The sequence below is a fragment of the Rhododendron vialii genome, chromosome 1a, assembly GCF_030253575.1.
Source record: "Rhododendron vialii isolate Sample 1 chromosome 1a, ASM3025357v1".
Lineage (NCBI taxonomy): Eukaryota > Viridiplantae > Streptophyta > Magnoliopsida > Ericales > Ericaceae > Rhododendron > Rhododendron vialii.
This window is the reverse complement of record NC_080557.1, coordinates 2,604,464-2,625,522: the sequence shown is the minus strand read 5'-3', so window position 1 is coordinate 2,625,522 and position 21,059 is coordinate 2,604,464. Positions and strand designations below refer to the sequence as shown.

The 21,059-nt window shown below is 38.0% G+C and overlaps 2 protein-coding genes across 3 annotated transcripts; both read right to left on the bottom strand.

Moving 5' to 3' along the window:
- Nucleotides 1-246: 246 nt before the first annotated feature.
- LOC131303234 (spermidine hydroxycinnamoyl transferase-like) lies at nucleotides 247-4,695 on the bottom strand. The gene is made up of 3 exons (XM_058330011.1): nucleotides 4,454-4,695; nucleotides 2,635-3,414; nucleotides 247-1,023 (listed from the first exon to the last, which is right to left on the bottom strand). The coding sequence occupies exons 2-3, from the start codon at nucleotides 3,411-3,413 to the stop codon at nucleotides 453-455; spliced, it is 1,350 nt and encodes a 449-aa protein (XP_058185994.1). The 5' UTR covers nucleotide 3,414; nucleotides 4,454-4,695; the 3' UTR covers nucleotides 247-452.
- A 5,061-nt stretch (nucleotides 4,696-9,756) lies between these two features.
- Nucleotides 9,757-18,703, bottom strand: LOC131303224 (uncharacterized). Of its 2 annotated transcripts, XM_058329991.1 has the most exons (13): nucleotides 18,289-18,703; nucleotides 16,335-16,397; nucleotides 15,616-16,056; nucleotides 14,540-14,611; nucleotides 13,778-13,903; nucleotides 13,438-13,650; nucleotides 12,385-12,432; nucleotides 11,943-12,104; nucleotides 11,033-11,194; nucleotides 10,698-10,791; nucleotides 10,499-10,617; nucleotides 10,364-10,408; nucleotides 9,757-10,152 (listed from the first exon to the last, which is right to left on the bottom strand). In XM_058329991.1, the coding sequence occupies exons 1-13, from the start codon at nucleotides 18,625-18,627 to the stop codon at nucleotides 9,919-9,921; spliced, it is 2,118 nt and encodes a 705-aa protein (XP_058185974.1). In that variant the 5' UTR covers nucleotides 18,628-18,703; the 3' UTR covers nucleotides 9,757-9,918. The 2 variants fall into 2 exon arrangements, with proteins under 2 accessions (XP_058185974.1, XP_058185982.1); XM_058329999.1 differs by lacking the exon at nucleotides 14,540-14,611 and having other exon boundaries at nucleotides 18,289-18,696.
- Between the last annotated feature and the right edge of the window lie 2,356 nt (nucleotides 18,704-21,059).

The following is a 21,059-nucleotide window of genomic DNA, read 5'->3' as shown; positions in this document are numbered from 1 at the left end:
GAAAGGTGTGTGGAGCCAACACGATATAAGAGTTTTGCCTAGCAAACACCTTGTAATGCAAAATCCCAAATTATAGAATAATCTCACAACAATAGAAGAAACATAGAAACCACATCAGTTTTTGGTTTCTGCTCTGCCAAAACGACTTTTCCTTCTTTTTTTTTTTTTTTTTCTTTTCTCTTTTTTTTTTTTTGCAAAAGAAAAAATCTTAATTCATTAAGAAGAAAATATAGCACATGGTTCTAGTTTAATTATGACAACTCAAATAACTCTATTTCATTAATCAATTTTAAAAAATATGCAAATTTTAATACAAACACTTCTCACTCACGGTCACACATCTCTTGCACAAATCACTCCCCCAAGGGGCACTCACATGCACACACAATTGGCACATTATCCCTAATCAAGATTACTACAAAGGAAACTTGAGCAAAACATTGATGCGGCCCTCAAATATTCTCGTAGAAGAACTTCTTGAAGGCATCCATATGTTCAACCTGCAACCGAAATGGGGCGTCGAAAGAACCATCTTCGTCACGGCTGAGAAATACGAACGACTTCCCGTCCAACCCAACCGTTCCGGGTCCCATGTAAATTTCCTTTCCCCATCCGAAATCAACACCACACCAAGGCAACCCGATCCAACTAGTGATTACAATGTTCGGGTTGCCAAGGAAAACTCCTTGCGTAGATCCCACGACATGAGAGTACCTCAACTTGGACAAATCCTTTTCCCTTTTCAAGTAAGCTAGAGATGACCTTACGTACTCGTCTGTTACCTTCTCTATGGCTTCCCTTATCTTGCTACAGCCATATCCTAACGGCTTCAGCAGCAGCTCTCCTGAGGTGACCGTTGCTGATCTCATCGGTAAGACTGCATTCCCGAAATAGTGCTTTGGCAATGGCGGTACCATCCGGCTGTGAAAGTCCACGGTAAAGCGCACGCTTGTTAGTTGCTCAATTTCGTGCAGCCTTACCTTGGATGTACACCTCCACATGTGTGCAGTCACAGCCTCATACCTGGTAATAAGAGGTTTCATCATCATACCATATAGAATCGCACTCATTAGCGTAATTTGCTTCCTGTAGTTTTTGGTCAAACTATGAAATCTCGTATAAATGCTTGTCTCGAGACTCTCGGCCAGCATCGGAAAATGAAAAAAACGGACCACTATATACTAGATTAAAAATTTGGATGGTCAGAATTAGGTGCACAACCAACACAACAGTTGTGCGGGTAGCATTTTTGTTAAAAAAGACAACATTAAGTTCAAACTCAAAAGACATTAATACGTACATATTTAATATTTTGAACTATTTTTCGCTTTAGGGATGGAGTGATGGTAGTTGTAGGGGCGCCGGTGGTGGAGTGGTTGTGTGGTAATGGTGATTGTGGTGGCAATGGTGCAGTAGTACTAGTGGTGGTGGTGGAGTGGTTGTGTGGTGGTGGTGATTGTGGTGGGAATGGTGCAGTAGTACTGTTGGTGGTGGTGGAGTGTGTGACCGTGCTAGAGTGGTGGTTACCGGGGGGGGGTGGGTGGGGTGGAGAAGACCATTCACCGTCCAAAAAACAAACGGCAACCAACATATGGATGACATTGAAATCAATTCCAAAATGCAAGTATATATTTGTCCAAATTGAAATGTGAAAGACTAAAGTGAATTTTCACTCAAAGTCGAAGGGATATAACATCAATTTTCTCTTTGGTTATTATACACACTTAATCACTTATTACTTGCAAGTGGAGTGGAGTGGAGTGCAGTAGGTGCTTTCCTTATAATCTCATGCACATGGTTAGAGTTCAATTCCCGTAAGCATCCATCCTCCTCTCCAAATCCCCTAATATAGAGTAGATTATGATTAACGAATGAAAAAAAATCACTTATTACTTGATCCATTTAGTATTAATTGTTGAATTTGGATTATCAAACAACTCCAAAAGTAAAGCTCAACTGCTTGAAAAAATTTAAACAAATTTATTTTTGCTGGCAGAGTTTTTCAAATTTGATCTATGTTTTTTAGTTTTTTATTCCTCTTCTCAATACAAAATGAATTATGACAATTTTTAATGAAAAAAGTCATGATTCAAAAAGACAAAAATAAGAGTAATTATTCAGTCGTCTTAGGGCACCGTCACGTGGTGGCTCAACACCTCTCAACACTACACATATTTAAAGTCCATACACTTAGATGTGAACTTCACATAATGTGTGGTACTGTTAAAGAGTAATTATCCCATGCCCTAGGCACCATCATATGATGCCCTAAACTCTTGTTGGGCAATGGGCATCATGCGGCGGTGGCCAAGACCACCCAATTACAAACCACATGGGATCATATTATATTCTCCCTCCGTCCCCTTTTTAAAGTCTAGTATTCCATTTTGGACTGTCCCTTAATAAATGTTCATTTTGTAAAGTTAGTTGGTAAAAGTTGATACATTTTCCATTTTGCCCCTAAAAGTGAATTTTATTTTGAAAAATTAGTAAGTAAAAGTGTAATGATGATGTCTTTATATAAGGTAATAGGGAAAATAGAGATAAAAGTTGATGTGAAATGTGTAATGATAATATTTTCTTAATAAGTTGGAGTTAGGAAGCGGGACACTTAAAAAGGAAAAGAGGAAGTACCTGGTGAAAGGCTTACTACTAGTGTAAACACTTGGGAACTCATTAGCCTCTTTCTTCAGCTTTTGAATATGTTCTTTGCTCAATTTCAACATCACCACGGTCGTTTCCTTCTTCCGCTCTTCTAAGTTATCCGTTTGGCCAATCAACATCGGCGGCTTGCTGAACTCCAAGTGATCAAATCTCGGCGGTGTCAGATCATCCTCCTCCAATTTTAATACCGTCCGATCAAGAAACGGTAAGTTTTCAGGTTCCTCGCCGCGGGCAATCCTCGCCCACTCAGAAACAAAGTGAGCTATACATCGGCCGTCGACAAGCACATGTGACATGCCCAAGCCAAGACTAATTCCACCACAACTAAACTTTGTTACTTGCACCAAAAGCAATGGCAACTCATCAATAGGCTTATTATAGTCTACATATGGTATCAGAGCTCTGGTTTCTGAAGTCGGAGTGAAGTCTCCGAAGTCGTCGATTTTAGCCTCTGACTCTGCTTCCAAAAATAGAGCGCCCATGGAGTTGCAATTGAGCTCAAGGCGGCCCCTTCCGGTCCATTGGAGGCGGCCAGCGAGTGGGTAAAATATGGTTAGTGCTTTGGTTAGGGAGTTTTTGAGAATCTCTATTGGGTTTAAAACAAGTGACCGATCACTGATCGGTCTATAGAAGTATACTGTAGGCACATGAGTTGTTGCAATGACTTGATCGAATTCTGATAAGTACATGAGTTCTGATGGTTTCGGCTCCGCTGGTTTCACTGTGTAGGAAGCCTTCAACGTCACCATTCTAGAGAGAGGGAGAAGAATTTTAAGTTCTCGATAAGTTGGGACTAAAATGCAAAAATAAACTCATTTTTGCGTTTGTTTTTTCCAAAATTTGTAGAATATTTTACTGTACTTATTTTTTAGTATTTGATTGTGCAAAAGATAGAAAAATATTTTATCAGGTAAAACATTTTACTTGATATGATTGAAAATGTTTTTTGTTTGAAAATGTGGTAAGTTGTTTTCCGAACTTCGCTTCGCTTGCTTGCTTGACTAATAATTCCATCACTTTATTGAGCTCTCTCACAGTCCTAATCCCATCCACACCTAACCCTGTACTTTCTTATATATCAAAGATGACAAAATTTTGTACTCCCTCCGTCCCAAATTGCTCATTCCTTGCGAAAAGTCATGCAATTTTCGAATAAAAAAATAAAGTACTTCCAATTATCATTTTTTAAAATTCTTTACATAAAAAAATAAAGTACTTCATGAGTTCTTTAATGGGGTGCAAAGAAATTTGAATAATTATGTGTAGAAGTATTTTATTTTTTGGTATCAAAATTGCACGTCTTTTCGTAAGGGACTATATATACATACATACCTATATCATGGTACAACTATCAACCAAATACTGAAAAATAAAAACCAAATTTTATTTTTTGCAAAATTGTTTTACAAACAAAGCCTTATCCTTAATCGTGTTTTCATATTTTGTGAAGTTTTTTTTTTTTTTTTCCCTATCTTTTTACTTTGTTGATTCGTGATGAGGGGATGAATTTGAAAAAGGAACGCGAAATAATATTTTACCATCCATTTTCTTTTCTTTATTCCATTCGTCTAGACAAATTCATTTTTTATCATCAAATATCGTCTATAAACTTCAAAAGATTACTGAAGGCTAATTTTCATTTTATGAAAAATACCTAAGCATAAAGGCATGCCAAACACACACAAATAGAGAAAGGTCCAAGACAAGAAACTAAAATTTTAAATGAAATCAACTGGAATAATATCAGAGAACCCTTACATGAAACCAAGGTTGTGAACACCTTACGTACCTTTTGGGACTCAAATTAGCACTACTCGGTAGTTCCAATTATGTTCCCGTCAGTTTTCCGGTTTCAACCGCCTTTTCTCGGATATACCGGTCTACGCCGCCTGATTGATTAGCTCAATACCGTAGTTTTCCGGTGTATACCTGTTGTTAAATAAATGGAGAAGAGAAAAGGAGGGGGAGATAGGGAGAAGTCTTTGGTGAAGATAATGGAGTCTTGAACTCCTATTGGGTTTTTATTTTTGGATTTGCCTACTCCACGGGTCAGGGGCCCAGTGATTTAGCATTTCTTTTTGGGAAAATTTTAGTTGACCCCTTCAAACTATATCTCGCAGACACTTTATCCTCTCGAACTTTTATTTTTGGCACTTAGCCACCTCTAACTAATGGAAATGCTACTTCTGTTTTCCATCTGTTATGAATCGGATGGAAAAGGCTACTTCCGTTAGCCATCTATCTTCTATCCCAATTCCAAGACAAACCTACCTCTCTCTCTCTCTCACTAGACCAGAGGAAACAAGGCATAAATAGATATGAAGGACGACTGGGATGTGGGATCTTCATGCGGTGGTCAGAGGCTGCGACGCCGCTGCCGCCGCTGCCGCCGACACTACCACAACCGCTTCTTGCAGCCACGACACCCACCTTTCATCCGGCTTCCAATCACAAGAAGACCAATTTCAATTTTTCTCAGATCCATTTGAACAAAGATGCAGTCAGAGCAACAAAGAACTGCATGATTTTTTCAAACCCTTCTTCCCCAAATCACAACGAATTTCCCCACAAAACAATCCCATATCACCCCTTTCTGTTATTGGCAGATTACAAGATCAATGACCACCACTAGCACCATTACCACCACCGTAAATTCCACTACACCACAGACAACAACCACCACACAACCAGCCCCGAGATCTAAAAGATATCAGTTTGATTTTCTGGGTTTCTTTTAAGGTTCTCTATGGATGATAAAAACACAGAGGTACTATGTGTGCGTGTGTGTGTGTGAGAGAGAGAGCAGGGAGGCAAGGAGGAGCCAAATCCGGGTGACGGTGTAGTAGAGGCAGTCGGTGGGGGAGGTCGTGGTGGCGTTGGGGAAGGCCGTAGATGGGTACATCCGTTGAATTGATGACTGTGATCCCAATCGGCGGTAGCTGGTGTTCGCGGCATCTCTTGCTGTGCCATCAAGGGTTGTGGCATTAGTCGATGGCATAGGTGGTGCTACAAGGTGGATCTGTAAGGGAATAAACATTCTTCTTCTTGATTTGTGGAATGGGTAGTTTGGTTGAAAAGGAAGTACATTGAGATTATGGCTGATTTCTTCGTCCCAATTGCATCGCCATATATGTCGTAGGGTATAAATGGGATTTCGCTTGCACCGTTAACAACATCTACTATTTACTAGGTTTTGGTAGTTAAAGGTAGTTAAGTGCCAAAAAAAATAGTTAGAGGGGGCATAGTGTAACCGGGTAATTGTTAGAGGGGGCAAAATATAATTTGCCCTTTCTTTTTCTTTGAAAAGCCTTTCTTTTTTTTTTCTTTGAAAGAGCCCTATGGTGGCTCAACGCATGTCATGATGTTCCAAATTACAAGTTGTCAAGTGGGTTTTGATTATTTTGATAGGAAAAATCATCTCAAATGATGTTTAGGTATCAAAAATGTACGAAACTAAATAAAATTCACTTAATTGAGGTCGGTTGTATGAATTTTTTGTTACTATATACTCCACTCTGTCAAGAGTTGTGTAGTTTTGAATTCAGTAAATTCAGAACTTGTTTTGTTAATGAGATATAAACATCAGATTAGATTATATTTCCAAGGCAAGCCACAGAACCAATATTTGGTCAATTTCTTTACAAAATAGATTAAATGTCTGTCAGATATATGATATAGCATATGGAGTGTGTGTGATATTATAAATCACATCACTATTGGTCACATGAGGCTGTATATTGCACGAGATTATATAGCTCTTTACTATTTGTCCATTAATCTATCAAAGAAACGGACCCTCGTATCTTTTTACCACATTTTTACCATAACATATTATATTAATATAATCTTAAGGGGTTGATCAAGTGGTCTAATTGGCCTGAGAGTTAGGTGTTTGGTTCATCCTAAGGTCTAAGGTTTGATTCTCTCTGCTAACAACTCTTGGGGTCACCTCACCTCCACGCGTAAGCGTATGAAATGACGGTGAGAGAAATTGTCCAAGGTGCGCGCAAGATAACCCGAGACTTTCATTAATGCAAATCTCATCATTTTTAGTTAATGATGGCCTTTGGATGTGATCAAAACATCTCAATCAATTCTCACCCAACTAATCTTAAACATCAATTTGCAACAACTCTCTACTAATCCGTCATTGTTCTCGTTTCTAACTTCACCATCACGATGACACGATTCCAACTACACATCCATTTTGTTTATGCGTGTTGTACGTCTCTTAATTACAAAGCATTCTTGAATTTTCTCGTATCATTGACGACCATATGCAGTTGTTTTTGTTTTCTTGGTAATATAGGGTGTTCTGATCCAGTTTGCATGCACCTCGGAATAATCTTTACAGTCCCTCCCACAGCACTTTCCATGCTTACGAGATGTGAGGTGACCCCGGAAGTTGATAGACAAAAAAATTAGACCTAAGACCAAAGACAAGACTACCAGGCCGATCCTGGGGATTACCTTATGTGGTTTTTCAACATAAAATAATGAAAGAATTCTCTTAGATCAGACTTGGTTTGTAAGGATGTTATCGTTCACATTAAATACATATATATGTTTCTTCCCATAAGAGATTAACTTGTTTACGGAGGAGGTGCAAACGTGGGATTTGCACCCCTCCATGTGTGGGCTCCATCGATAGTTTGTCGTAATAATCTGAACCGTTCATTTTGTAGTGTTCACAGAATAGTATATATCTATAAAAAAATTAGCTTGACCCAACATCAATAGATATATCAAAAATTAAATCAGCTTGACCAAACATCGATAAGTATATCAACGGATGCCCCATTTAAAGTCAAGCAAAACTCTGTATGGACAGAACCCCCAAAAGAGCTGATAACACTACAGAAATTTTGAACTTGAGACGTTAAGATTGAGCATTCCCCTAAATTTCATGCCTTGACTACGAGGCCAACCCGTTTGAGTTAAAACCAATTGCATTTTCTCAAGATCTGACTAACAACATGGTTTTTGAACGCTCAAAACTTGTAAAAATTCCCGAAGTAGAGAAATCTGTAGTAACTACGCTATAACCATGTACAATTTGCACACTTTTTTCTTTTGATAACTAGGTTTTCACACCAGATAGCGACGCCTTAATTAATGCTAGAGCCTAAAGTTTAACAATCAGGCCTTAAATTTGCACACGCACTCACTGAAAGTGTGTGGAGCCCACATAATATAAGAGTTTTGCATAGCAAACAACTTGAAATGCAAAATCCCAAATTATAGTAGAAAAATCTCATAACAGAAGAAACATAGAAACCACATCAGTGTTTGGTTTCCGCTCTGCCAAAACGACTTTTCTTTTTTTTCCTTTTTCGGCAAATGAAAAAAAAATTTCATTTAGGCTCGTTTGTTCCGACGTAAAATATTTTACATCATAAATTGTTTTTTTGTTAATGATTTTGGAACAAATAATTTTTGTGTAAAGTATTTTTCAATGTTTGGTAAACAAATAAATTTACCATAACAAATCATAGCATGATAAATACTAGTATAAGGAAGGAAAGGGAAGATATCCAATGATCTTTGCCTATGCACTTCATTTAAGGTTACTAACCTCTCCAGAGTTTAATTTCCAGGAGTGTAGGGGTGAAGAAAGTGAGAGAGAAGGCCGGCGTAAATTGACTTACAGGCAATTTGAAAGGAAAACATTTTCAGTCATATAGGGTAAAATGTTTTACTTTGAAAAATATTTTACATTGTTTTTGCCAAACAAATTAATGATGGAAAATGAGCAAAGTATTTTACTGGAAAACATTTTACATCGAAAAAACGGAGCCTAAGAAGAAAATATAGCACATAACATTAGGGCTATGCAAAAACCCCATCAAATCGCGAATCCAGTCCAAATCAATCCAAACTGGAAGGTTTGGTTCTGGTTTTGGTTTGGGTTTTTAGTAATATGGTTTGGTCATGGTTTAAAAAAATTAGAAACCGTGTTATATATTTTAGTTTGTGGATTCACATTTACGGTTATGATTCCAAACCAATCCGAATAGTATAATACATACATACATATATATATATATATATATATAAATTAATTATGATCCGCCCAATAAATATGAGAGCTTTAGTCAACTACTTTCTTAATTTATTGATCCAATTAAATCCACCGCAATATTTAATTTTCCTTCACTGCCAAGATAATGATATGAACCTTGATGTGGAGTGATATATGAACCTTGATGTGGAGTGATATCACAAGTTGGTTTCTACGATACTTCTATTACTGCCATTTTGCTGCCTCATTTCAATTCAATAGTTTTAGGAATTATTTTTGGCCTTATATTTGGTTAAGCTTTCTTAAGATGTTTAGTAGTTGGTATTCTTAGTTGGTTCATTTTAGTGACTTACTAGCATTTTATTTTCTTAGTTTAAGACTTGAGGCAATTTTTGGGATCCTACTCTTAATTAATTGGTTGATATTAGTGTGTTTTAATAATTTGAATGGAATTGGTTTAAATATATGTATTTTTTAATTTATCTTCATAATGTTAAGTACTTTAAATTTTTGTTGAAGACAATAGCTTAGTCCAAAGCAAATCATGATTTAAAATAGAAACCGAACCGTATTTTAATGATTTTGATTGATTTGGTTTTATGCCTTTTGTGGTTGGTTTAGTTTTCCAAATTCATAATCCGTAAGTATTAGTTTGATTCTTAGTTTAGTATGAAACCGAACCAATTCGGACCATGCTCACCCCTACATAACATTACACATCCAGCACAAACAAGAAAAGAACAGACCAAAACAAGAAAGAAAATTTTCAGTACGTCCGTCCTATGGGAGATCATGGTATTCCCTTCCAACGGTTGAGGACACAAGACTACTTTATCTCATATTTCTTTTTTAACAATTTAAATATCTGGACCAACTTATGCGTACTTTGATTAATCTTTGGGTCTAATCCCACCATCCACTAGCATGGGGTCTGTCCTAGGAGGGAAGGGTTACTGTCCTGCTCCTTAAATCATCAGGCCAACTCTTTTATCTTAGATTTCTACTATGTCTAGCGATGACTCATACACTTGTTGACATTATAAGAAGAGCCATTTGATGACACAATAAAATAAAAAGATAAAAATTGAGAGGCATTTTTTTATAACAATCCCTTTTACAGGTTGCTGATACAAATTATGAACGGAATGCAAAATTTCTCAATTGAAAAAAAAAAAAATCGGCAACCAAAAATCTATGCCAACTACATACAAGAATGAAATGGCCGAAATCCATTAGTAACTTGTGAATCCAGAACTCTTAGCCTTGCCGAAAACTGACTCTATGCTGCCCCGGTAGAGGTCTAGACTTTTTGCCAAAGCAAAACCAGCATACATCCCATCAACAGCAGCGCTCACAATCCCACCTGCATAACCTGCTCCTTCTCCAATTGGGTAGAGTCCTTTTAATGATGTGCACTCGTATGTCTCAGCGCTGCGGGGAATTTTGACAGGAGAACTGGTTCTTGTCTGGGAAAAGAAAAAGGGAAGTATTCTAAAATGCTCAGTCATTCATAAGGAAAAAAGTACTATGATTCGTCGACACTGGAAAATGGAACGGCAGATCCAGAAACAAGGGCCAGATAATACCGTCCTGAATTGAATAAACGCTATCTAAATAGGAAGCCAAAAATGGAAGTAGAAAACAAGGATGAAAAGCCGCAAAACTGAAAGGGGTTACCTCTACCCCATGAAGAAGAGCATTGCTGGAGATGAATCCTGGTAACTGAAATTCCAATTTTTAGAGGGGGAAATGGTAGTTTGAACTATGAATCTCGTGCATTTAAAATAAAGCAAATGAAGATTAAAAGAAAACCTCATTCTCAAACGTCAAGATTGAACTTTGTAAAGCCTCCGTTATATAACTTGGAAACAATTCATGGAGGCTGGCTGCCTTAACTCCCAGTCGATAACTCGAGGGTGGTATAGATGCTCCTGAGCATCCAAGGCAATTTAGTTTAGATACAGATTTGAAAGTAAGAAATTAGGTATTAGGAAAGAAAAAAATGCTTTACCCGACAACTTGTTTTCCAGAAAATCAGTAACTGTTTGCACAGGCACCTGAAAATTGCCCCCTCCCATTGTAGCCGCTCTTCTCTCAAATTCTCTCTGGATAATGGTGGCAGAGGTTCAAACTAAAGTTTAAAGGGGTATGACAAGGAAAAAATGAAGGAACTGCTTTCCATGAAATAAAACTGTAATAGACTCATAGCATGTAAACAAACAAATTCCACGGCCAAAAGACATTTGATTGAGCAGGAAGATAGCTTTAACCGAACAGTTGGGTTAAGATTTGCAAAAAAATAATGAAACAAACCAAGTGAAGATGAATATAGAACACCAAAACTACCTGAAATTCAACTCCTGCTACAGGTCCATGGAAATTTAGAGACTCAAAATCCTTAGATGAGACGGTAACAACGAGGGCTGCATTTGCCCACTTAGACGCACGTCGAGAGAATGACATGCCATTGATACATAGTTCTGACGTATTTGTAGTAGTGAGAACAACCTGCAAGTGTCCTGTTAGATCCCATACACATGAACTCAGGAATGAAGATTTCCATCCTCTCCACACACCGAATTATCTATCACATGGCCAAGGATCAAAACTGGGTTACGGAATATTGCTTCAGTTGGTTAGGAATATCAAGGATGAGGAAAGTTTCAGATGCACAAGAGAAATGTCAATTGACTTTGGAAATACTCCATCTGAAACTGTCATTGTTGGATTTTTCCAATAGGTTTCAAAACAAGTCAATGCTTTGGCATGTTTACAAGTGTTCCATATGTTTCAGAGTATTTTGGGTGGAAACACGGGAAGTCACACTCCGCTACTGTTCCATTACAGTTTCAGAGAAATGTTTTGGCCGTTCAGTGGAAAATAAACAAAATCCTGTTCCAAATCTAGCCTGTAATATTCTTGGCATTTCAATTATGAAAGCATCTCTAAACCGATTACCCAAATATGCCAGTGTTTGATAGATTATTTCTCATCCTTCCAATTGGTTTTTGGAAGGATGCTAAATAAGTTTTTTTGGGTAAGTAGATGCTAAATAAGTTACTGGAATAGAATGTACATATTTCCGATGATGTGATCCTAAATGAATGTAATCATGCATTTCTGGTGCGTCAAGTAAAAAACGATCATCAAATACAGTGAGGTAAGGAAAAATGGAAACATAGGTGCCAGTAAAATCAAGTAAGAAAAACTAAGAGGTTTGTCACAGTTACTAGCAGGAATATCATAAGGAGATTACCTGCCCACCAGGACACATGCAGAAGGAATAACAACTACGCTTCATAGGTCCAGAATCAAAGTGTTCATCAGCATCGTCTCCACTAATATACTTGCCTACTTTGTAATCAGCAACGGGTATTCTCCCACGCCCACTGCGGACTTCAACAGCCAATTCAGCATACTGCACGTTAATAGGTTTTTTTTTTTTGGTAAGTACTCGTTAATAGGTATTGTCTAATGCTCCGTAAAAAACAGTCTGAATCGTCACTAAAACATCAAATTCAACAAATAATTGTCTTTTCTCTATGCTGGGTAACTACTTCATTACTCTTAAATCTTCTCTGAAGGTATACTCGGCAGGCTATGTTAAATTTTGTTCCCATTTTCCCTTTGTTTTGCCTCCTTGAAAATTAGGGTATAATAGAGTTGACATGAACACGTTCTCTAAAACTTGAACCAACCTGTATGCCGTTTATTAGTTCTTGAGGATGCTCAATACGCAAACCAACCTGTTAAGTCACGTAAGTCAATACTAAAAGAAAAAAGAAGTAACAATAATAAGAACATAACTGACAGACTTAGAGAAAATATCAATCCCCACATATCCAAACTACAAAAATGTAAAATAGAGCACTTGTAACAACTTTCCACAAATAATTGAGGATAATACTAGCATCTTGATAAAACCAAAGTGCACAGAGCCAATGTCTTAACTGATATGGAACTATGGAAGAAGAGCCCTACATGCATAGCAAACAGAATTCTACCCTGCTCATTTGACGTTCTTTACTCTGTTACCATTTAAATGCCTTCCCCTCAATTTTTTTACTTCAGGTACAATAAACATTCCTCACCAAGCCACTCACCAAGCTGGTTCCACAGCCCTTCCCTCTTCTTTCCTTGTGGGAGCAGGGGTTGGGTAATATCTACATTAGCCGGGATCATAAGAGCCAAAAAAGAAGCTACCAAAAAAAAAAATTGCTTAAAATGGAAAATGTGTTACAGTTGTCAAAAATGATGAAAATCCTTCTGGTTTTAGATTTCTGTTTCAACGTACTCTTGATAATGCTGTAATTGCCTCTAATGAATTGGTATCATGTCGAGTTTCTAAAAACTGAAGGAGGTAATGGTTGGGCTCTTTGGGATATGATCAAGCCTGCTTGTCTTGATACCATCCGGTGGTTGATGATGAAGGAGGTGATATCGATTCTATCATACTATGATCACAATAGAATAGGAAACAGTAAACTGTTACTCCATTAATCTTGAACTGTGGCATGAACCACATGCACATGTTAATAGATACACACAAGTGGCACCCGTCGACGCACCTGTGTACAATTACAATCACATGCCCACACACAAAGAGATCGAGACATAGAGTGGTCCGGCCACATGGTGCGTAGTTCTGTTTTTCCGTGTTGACTCAGAAATGAATGCAGATGTCATGATATGAGAGAAAAATAATAAATGCATGACGCAAAGATGACACGAATATTAACAGAGAAACGAACAGCAAATTCTTTAGGAACCAGGATCGTATCATGAGAGAGAAGCATTTGATATATATCACGGGCAGAATGTCCAACTGCTAGTACAGCTGCATCACATCCCAACTTCTGGCTATTAAACTTCAAGTTGCTTCTCGAGTCACAAACTTCGACCCCCACAACATTTCCATTCTCCACAAGCAAGTCATCTACCCTTGTCCCAAACCTAATATCCACCTAAGCACATAACATGAGAAAACATATTAGAATAATAGAAACAAGTATTGGAATAAATTTTCATAAAGAAGTTTGAAACTATGTGTTTCTGTGTCTAGGGCACTCTGGGAAGAAAACTGTGCCTCACCCCCAATCTTTGCAGATACTGCCGAAAGTTGCGTAATAGTGGAACCAATCTGTCAGTTCCCAAATGGGGCTTCCCATCAAACAAGATATTTTCTGGAGCTCCAAAAGTGACTAAAGTTTTCATAACCTGTGGATAAAGTGTAACACTTTCTGATGGTACTAATAGCTTCATAACTCATTAGATGGTTGGATATGCCAAAGTGCAAATATTTTTCAGGAAAAAAAGTCACACCAAATGGGTTCATAAAAAACTTAGGTAGTAAAACTTCAACAAGTCATTTTCCAAAACACGGAGCCATGCACTAGGTCAACGCTTCTTTCCACCGACCATGAGGGAAAAAATGAAAAACAGAAGAGACCAACATTCTGACATGCAGAGAGAGAGAGAGAGAGCTGAAGGGGGGGGGGGGGGGGGGGGGGGGGGGGGGATGGTGGTGGTGAAGAGAGGTTCACTAATGCATTGCTCACTTTATAGTTGCCCTTGAAAGTACTCTTCTGTCAATCCAAGTATTTGACAGCTTTGTTTTTTTTTCCCTTTTGTTTAGAACTTCTGTTGAGGTCTCAGCCAAACCCCGAAAAAAGAGAGGAACGACAAAGTTCCTAAACTAAAAAGTTTTACATGAAAATATTTCCGAAGCAAAACACTTTATGTTGTAAGTTACTAAATTCGACAAATGATAACACACCGACAGAGCCACAGAACAAATCATACAACTAACAAGAATGAAGTTGTAAGTTAACAAATTCGACAAATGATACACACCGACAGAACACTGTTGCTATTCCTTCCTATTCGAGTTACTAGCTTTCCATCGCTCCAAGTACCTGCACCGCCCTGCCACGGATAAGTCCTTACTCCTCAATCAAAGAGGTGTCCTCTTATAAAATACTAGATGGAAAGATTAACAGACCCAAATATTAAGAAACGTGAAGAACAAAACTATTGAGATCAATGTGATTCTAATATCTTTAACCAGATCATCAGTATCATGTATTTCAGCTGATGCCTTGACATTATACCATATGCAAGCCTGTCATATTGGTAATTGTTAGGAATATCGTCTAGTTATTGTCCCACATCGGGTAGTGGAGTCTTGTAATACGGTGTCTCATTAATATAAATAATACTTACTTGTGTTAGGGTTTGTTAACACCCTATAACTTTTTACTCTCCTAAACAACAGTAATAATATTATAATAGCATGCAAGTAGCAGCAAAAGTTTGATGATAAATGAGTGAGAGCGGGCTGCACAGCGCGATGAGTTCATGCCAAACTAATTAACATGCATACCTGATTATCTGTTTTTCAAGGAATATAGCATTTGAGAGAATAAGCTCTTAATGCCAACTGCCTTACATATCTTATTATGGATTACAGCAATGATAAGCTCTAATGTCAACTGCCTCCATCCCAGACTCAAGAATCTTGAGTAGGAGTGTTGTATCGACCTGGTTTGACTAAACGCTATTATTGTTCAAATTTTCCCCTAAAAAGAATGTTTACATGGTTCTATCACAATCTTTGACAATTTTTTGGAAGTATCATAGCAGGGAAGCTTGCATGCTGATCTTTCTATGTTTGTTTAACTTGCATCTTGCTCTTGCACAGGCTAGTCGTTAAGTTATAGTGAAAATTTGTAACCAACATATTTCATCGAATATGGTACCATATGCAGTCCAAGTTAACATGAGTCATATGCAGTTCATTGATCAACTTACGATTTCATGAGAGAGAATAGCATACAAATAAAGAACCTAATCATCAACAACATTACATAAAAAACACTTTAATAATACGGAACAAGATTTAATAATTACAAAGAGAGTCAAGATATAACCTCCCCAAAGCAAAAATTGCTCTCGAGTTGCAAAATTTTCCGAACTACCAAAGCACCAATATCACGCCCCCTTTGTTCAACTGCTTGGCCTCTTTCAAGTAGAGTAACATCAGCTCCAAGTTCGGCAAGCACGAGAGAAGCAAATAAACCAGACGGCCCGCTCCCTACAACTACCACTCTTGGTTTTTTGGTAGTAGGATGCTTGTGTGGTTCACTGTGTTGATTATTTCCATCTTTTATAGGAACAGTGCTATTATAGATCCTTCTATAATTTTGTATTATGCTGGTTACATCACCAGAAACTCTTTCATGAGGCAAATGCTCTATTTCCCCAACTTTGGGTTCCAGTTCAAAAATGAAGTCCCAAGTACAAGGTTCCAGATTCAAGAGTTTGTTGACGTCCATATCTACAGTATATACAAATTTGGGCTCCTTCAGAAACTACAAAAAAAATAAGGAAAGCAAAGTGTTAGTACACGAACAACTAAGAGTCCAGCTATTTTCAATATTATTGTGAAGGCATTATAAATCAAACTAGTAATACATGATGCATAGAAATAGGACATTCTAATGATTCTTTTCAAAGGAAACGTTGAAGGCCATTGGCAACTCTACCACATGGGGAAAATAAAAACAAGCAAGTTTAGCAAAAAGCAAAATATTAGTCATTTTCTTTTGAAGCTAGAAGAATTTGAGCACGAGGGCGCCCGTGAACTAACCTTCCTTGCATCAAAAGATTTCCGAACGACTGAGAATGCTTCTGGCGGCAACATAGAAGCAGCCTGGAACAATAAAGATGAAGAAAGCAAAGATCACATAACATGGTGTAATGGAATCTCAAATGTAATAGACTAATAGAGACAAAATCAAAACCAGGACTAATCTATAGAGCAATTCGAGGAAGCCTTAAGCAAGTGCATTCTCCATACCACCACGTACACAATTTTCAAGCTCATTAAGTTTTGAAGCCAAGATTAAAAAACCGAACTCAGTACACTGTACTTGGCTAAAAAGCTTATACCATACCCAAAAAACAAGGTATTGAGCTCGACTAATGATCCACATGAGTAAAAGCATGTGCAACAGACGTGGTAAATGGACTTTTTTAACTATTTAAGATAGCCAAAACCCAAAAAGAAACCCCAACAGCCTTCGTCCTAGCTAAAATACCCCTAGTTTTTCCTAGGAACTATTCACAAGGATTGTCTATGATGTTATTCACAAGAGAAAATAGAGATATTTAACAGGATGATAGCTAAAAGCCTAAAATAGATAGTGTACTGTGCTGAACAGACCGGACATGGTTTGGGCGGCACGGAATGGGCTAAGTTCAACTCACTGAAAGGCAAAGAATTGGGGAGCCCGATTTTGGTCCACCAACTTGTACAGGTTCAACGAACTGAGAACAATTAAACTTTCCATGGTACAGCGGGCAAATAACTAAAGGGCCAGGCAGGACTGGATCATGTCCTACCCGGATGGGCGCTTGTGACAGGTTGGTGCCATGTAGATGCTCGGTGGGATAGCTCGGCCACGTGGTTTCCGCCTTCCTGTCGTTCAGCAGTCATCATGCATGACATCATTTGGGAAAACAGTTACAGGTGATGTCATAGGGCACAAGCTTACTTGGAGCAAGGTAAGTTCTCCTATAAGAGTTATATGATAAGCCATTACTTGCTTACTAAGCATTGTCTACTTTCCTTTTCTTGAGAGAGTTTTGACTTAGACATAAGCTAATTGGTTCTCTATTTTGCATTGATTCTCAGAGAGATGGAGAGTGACTTGATCAACATCCGTTCAGAAGGAACCGAGCGGAAGAACATTTCCTAACCCCATGTATAACATTCAAGGGGTGTTGAACGGAATTTGACTAGCTCAAATAAAATATGCAAGATTGTTTATTAATTTAGCTGTTGTTATACATGTTTTTGAAAAGCTACATGGAGATCATGCAGATAAGAGCATCTCCAGCTCTTACTAAATTTTTTACTCAAATTTGGGTAAAAATTTGAGCAAAAGCTTCATTTCCCGCGAAGTAGTCCGATGGACAAATTTGAGAAAAAGCTTCATTAAAACCATAGATATAAATTGTGAGGAGCAAAACAAGTCTCCAAAAATTCGGAGTGTCTGTTGATTTGGTGAAAATTTTGAGTAAAACTCAATCTGCTATGATTCTGAGTCGATGGCTGTGTAAGTATAGAGGGAGATTCTGAGTCAATCAAAAGAGTAAGAGCTAGAGATGCACTAATTAAACACTAAAGCTTGAACGCATATCAAGATACGTTAAATTTAAAAGCAAGCTCGAACAACCTACAACCGAGCCCTGCGCAACTCCTTCTCTTTGGATGCTAAGAAAGGATGAGGTAAGAAAGGGGAGCCCTTTCTCGCCAAATATCACCATTTTTTGTGAGATTGGATGAGAACGGGGAAGGCCAATCAAAAAAAATTCTTTTTTCTACTTTTCTCTGTATTTCTCATCAAAATGCTCAACTCAAATGAGTGATCTCACAAGAAACCAAAACCATTTTCCTTTCTTTTCTCTCGAAACCCCTCCATCAAAATGGGCTCGAGAGTCGACAAACAATCCCATAAAAAGACTATAATACGAACCCAGTTTTCTTTTCCATTTCCTAAACAATCCCATAAACAGAGTATGAAACGCGTAAAATTTACCGGAAATTTGAGAGCTTTGGCAATTTGTTCAAGCAAAGCATCCGAAACGCCAAGAAAATCCTTTCCAGGGTCTCTATGGACAGTGACTTCGAGCTTGTACAGCCTCCAGAACCCCTCAAATTTGTCGGCTTCGTCAATTTGGGTCTTTTGTTTCGATTTGAGCTTCTTTTTTTCAGATGGGTACCTCAAGTTTCCGGTTCTTTGCCTCTTTTTAGCGGACCGGATTGTGAGGGGCTTGGGATGAGAGAGGAGGCGTAGAGTGGGGGTTGGAAATGGGAATTTAGGGTTAGGGTTTGGCAAAGAGAGATGGAGAGGGAGGAACTTGGAGGTGATGGACATGGTTGAGGGGGGAGTAGCAGGAGGAGTGTTTCGAGAAGTGATAAGGGAGGGAATATGATTTTTTTTTTTTTTTTTAATCTTGAATATGAATTGTTATACTGGTATTTAAAGAGTAAGTCTACAGTTACGGATCGGGAAATCCCGATCGGAATCCCGACGCCCCTCTGGGCACATTCCGGCCACTGAACCGTCGATCCGATCCGTCCAATAATTAAAAAAAAAAAACTGAGTGGGCTCACGTGAGAATAAACGGCATCCGACATGTGTAAGTGGCCGATCCAAGCACTCCATTTTTGTGTTTGGATCGGCCAAAAACGGAGTGTTTGGATCTGCCAAAAAAGGAGTGCTTGGATCGGCCACTTACACATGTCGGATGCCATTTATTCTCGCGTAGGGCCCAATCGGTTTTTTTTTTAGAATTATTGGACGGATCGGATTGACCATCCGGTGGCCGAAGAGTGCCCGGCGGGGCATCGGGATTCCGATCGAGATTTCCCGATCGGTAACTGTAGACTTTCTGATATTTAAATGAGATATTTGAAAGTAATAAGGAGGAAAGATAAAATAAAATAATAATAATAATAATTATTATTATTATTGAAGATCTTACTTTAGGGGTTTTTAGACTAGAAAACCAAACAAGGACGGACCAGGCCAAACCAATCTCCCAAGAAATGGCAATGGAAAAAGGTGGGGTGAATTTTGGCATAACACAACCCCAACCGAACGCCTACTTAGCTTGGCTAGGTCTTGGTATTGCCGGGATCTTCCCTTAGGATAGATATATCACTGAACTGGATGACTCCACTTTCTTTTGAGAAGACACTAACATAATGATAGTGAGGTTCAAGCCAATGCCTTACCTAAGAAATCTAGTGATTCGCCTCCCAATTATGATACAACCCTGATCGGGTAATTCGTGGGTGCCCCTCCCCGCTCTATTCCGCCCCGTCCCTTGAAAAAAAAGAAAAAATTATTCAAAATTAAAGACAAAAAGAAGAAAATAGTTACTATAATAATGAAAATATAAAGAAAAAATAAATTGTTTTAGTGTAATGATGAAAATATTAGACTAGAACTATAACTTTGCATGTACAAAAATTTTGAGGTGGGTATTACCAACCCAAATCCTATCCGACCCAGATGGGGTCTTTTATATTTACAATTGGAAAGTGCACGTGCAACATTGCACATGGTATTTTGTCATCTTTTACATCTATTCTAATATTTGGTGTCTTCTTTCTGTCATATATTTTTCTTTTCTAAAAATGCCCTCTAAAAAAAACTAACACAATACAAAACAATTAACTATAGGATATATTGGACATTTTAATAAAAATAAATAAATTTGTAAAAAAACTGAATTGGTAACTACCCACCCTTATCACCACCCCTCAAATCACGTTAAAATATCTTCATGTTTATTATATATTTGACGTCCTTCCATTTTTCCACAATCTAGGAAAACAGGGAGGAGAGAGAGTGGTTCTGTACTGGACTCCGATAGCATAATATATAAACATGAAGAAATTTTGTCAAAATCAGATTTTGGCCAAATTTGTAAACATTCGATCAAATAATAAACATGAAGAAATTTTGTCAAAATTCGACTTGAACACGTATCGCGTGTGCCCCGACCTCTAATTGTTATTATGTCCGCTTTCTTGTATCTTTCAATGGAAATGAAGCAGATACAAGAGTTGGGATACCAAGAATTGGTTTTTCTCCGTTAAAAATCTTGGTATGAGAGGAGTATCCACTTTGTCTCTTGTTTCACTATTTCCCCTAGCCTTGCACGTTGACGCATTTCCGTGGCGTATGATAACGGGTCATTCATGGTTTCATATGCGCATGAATAAATAAAAAGTAAGGATAACTGAAGTAAAGTATACCGGGGCTATGTATGAGCATTAATTTGAGCAATTCTTTGGGAAGAATCACATTTCCTGATCGCTTTGATGTAATGAAGAGATGCTGATTTTATGACGGAGAATAGATTTGACATTATATTTCCCTCACTGGATACTTTATGAGGACCATGGCATGGTGTTTATGGATTGAGTCAAGTTAAATATTTGAGAACAGAGGTTCTGTCGGTGTACGTGACATTTGACCAAATATTTGGTGTACACCATTCTAGTAAAAGGAAAAGAAGATTTAATAGTGGGGCATGCGTTACCCAACATTGCCTAGTGGCTAGTCATGTACTATATTTAACTCTTACGACAAGAATGGTGGGGGGAAGCATCGTATAGGTTCAGTCAATTACACGGTAACTAACATGAATACTTGGGTACTTGTTATGAATTTGGGGCAATGGAGTTCGGCTTGCTCGGCACTAACTCAAAGACAACAAATAACTAAAACTCTCTAATTTGTGGTCACCTCGCACCAAGGGAAAAGAAAGCCCTTATTCCGACACCCAGGAATGT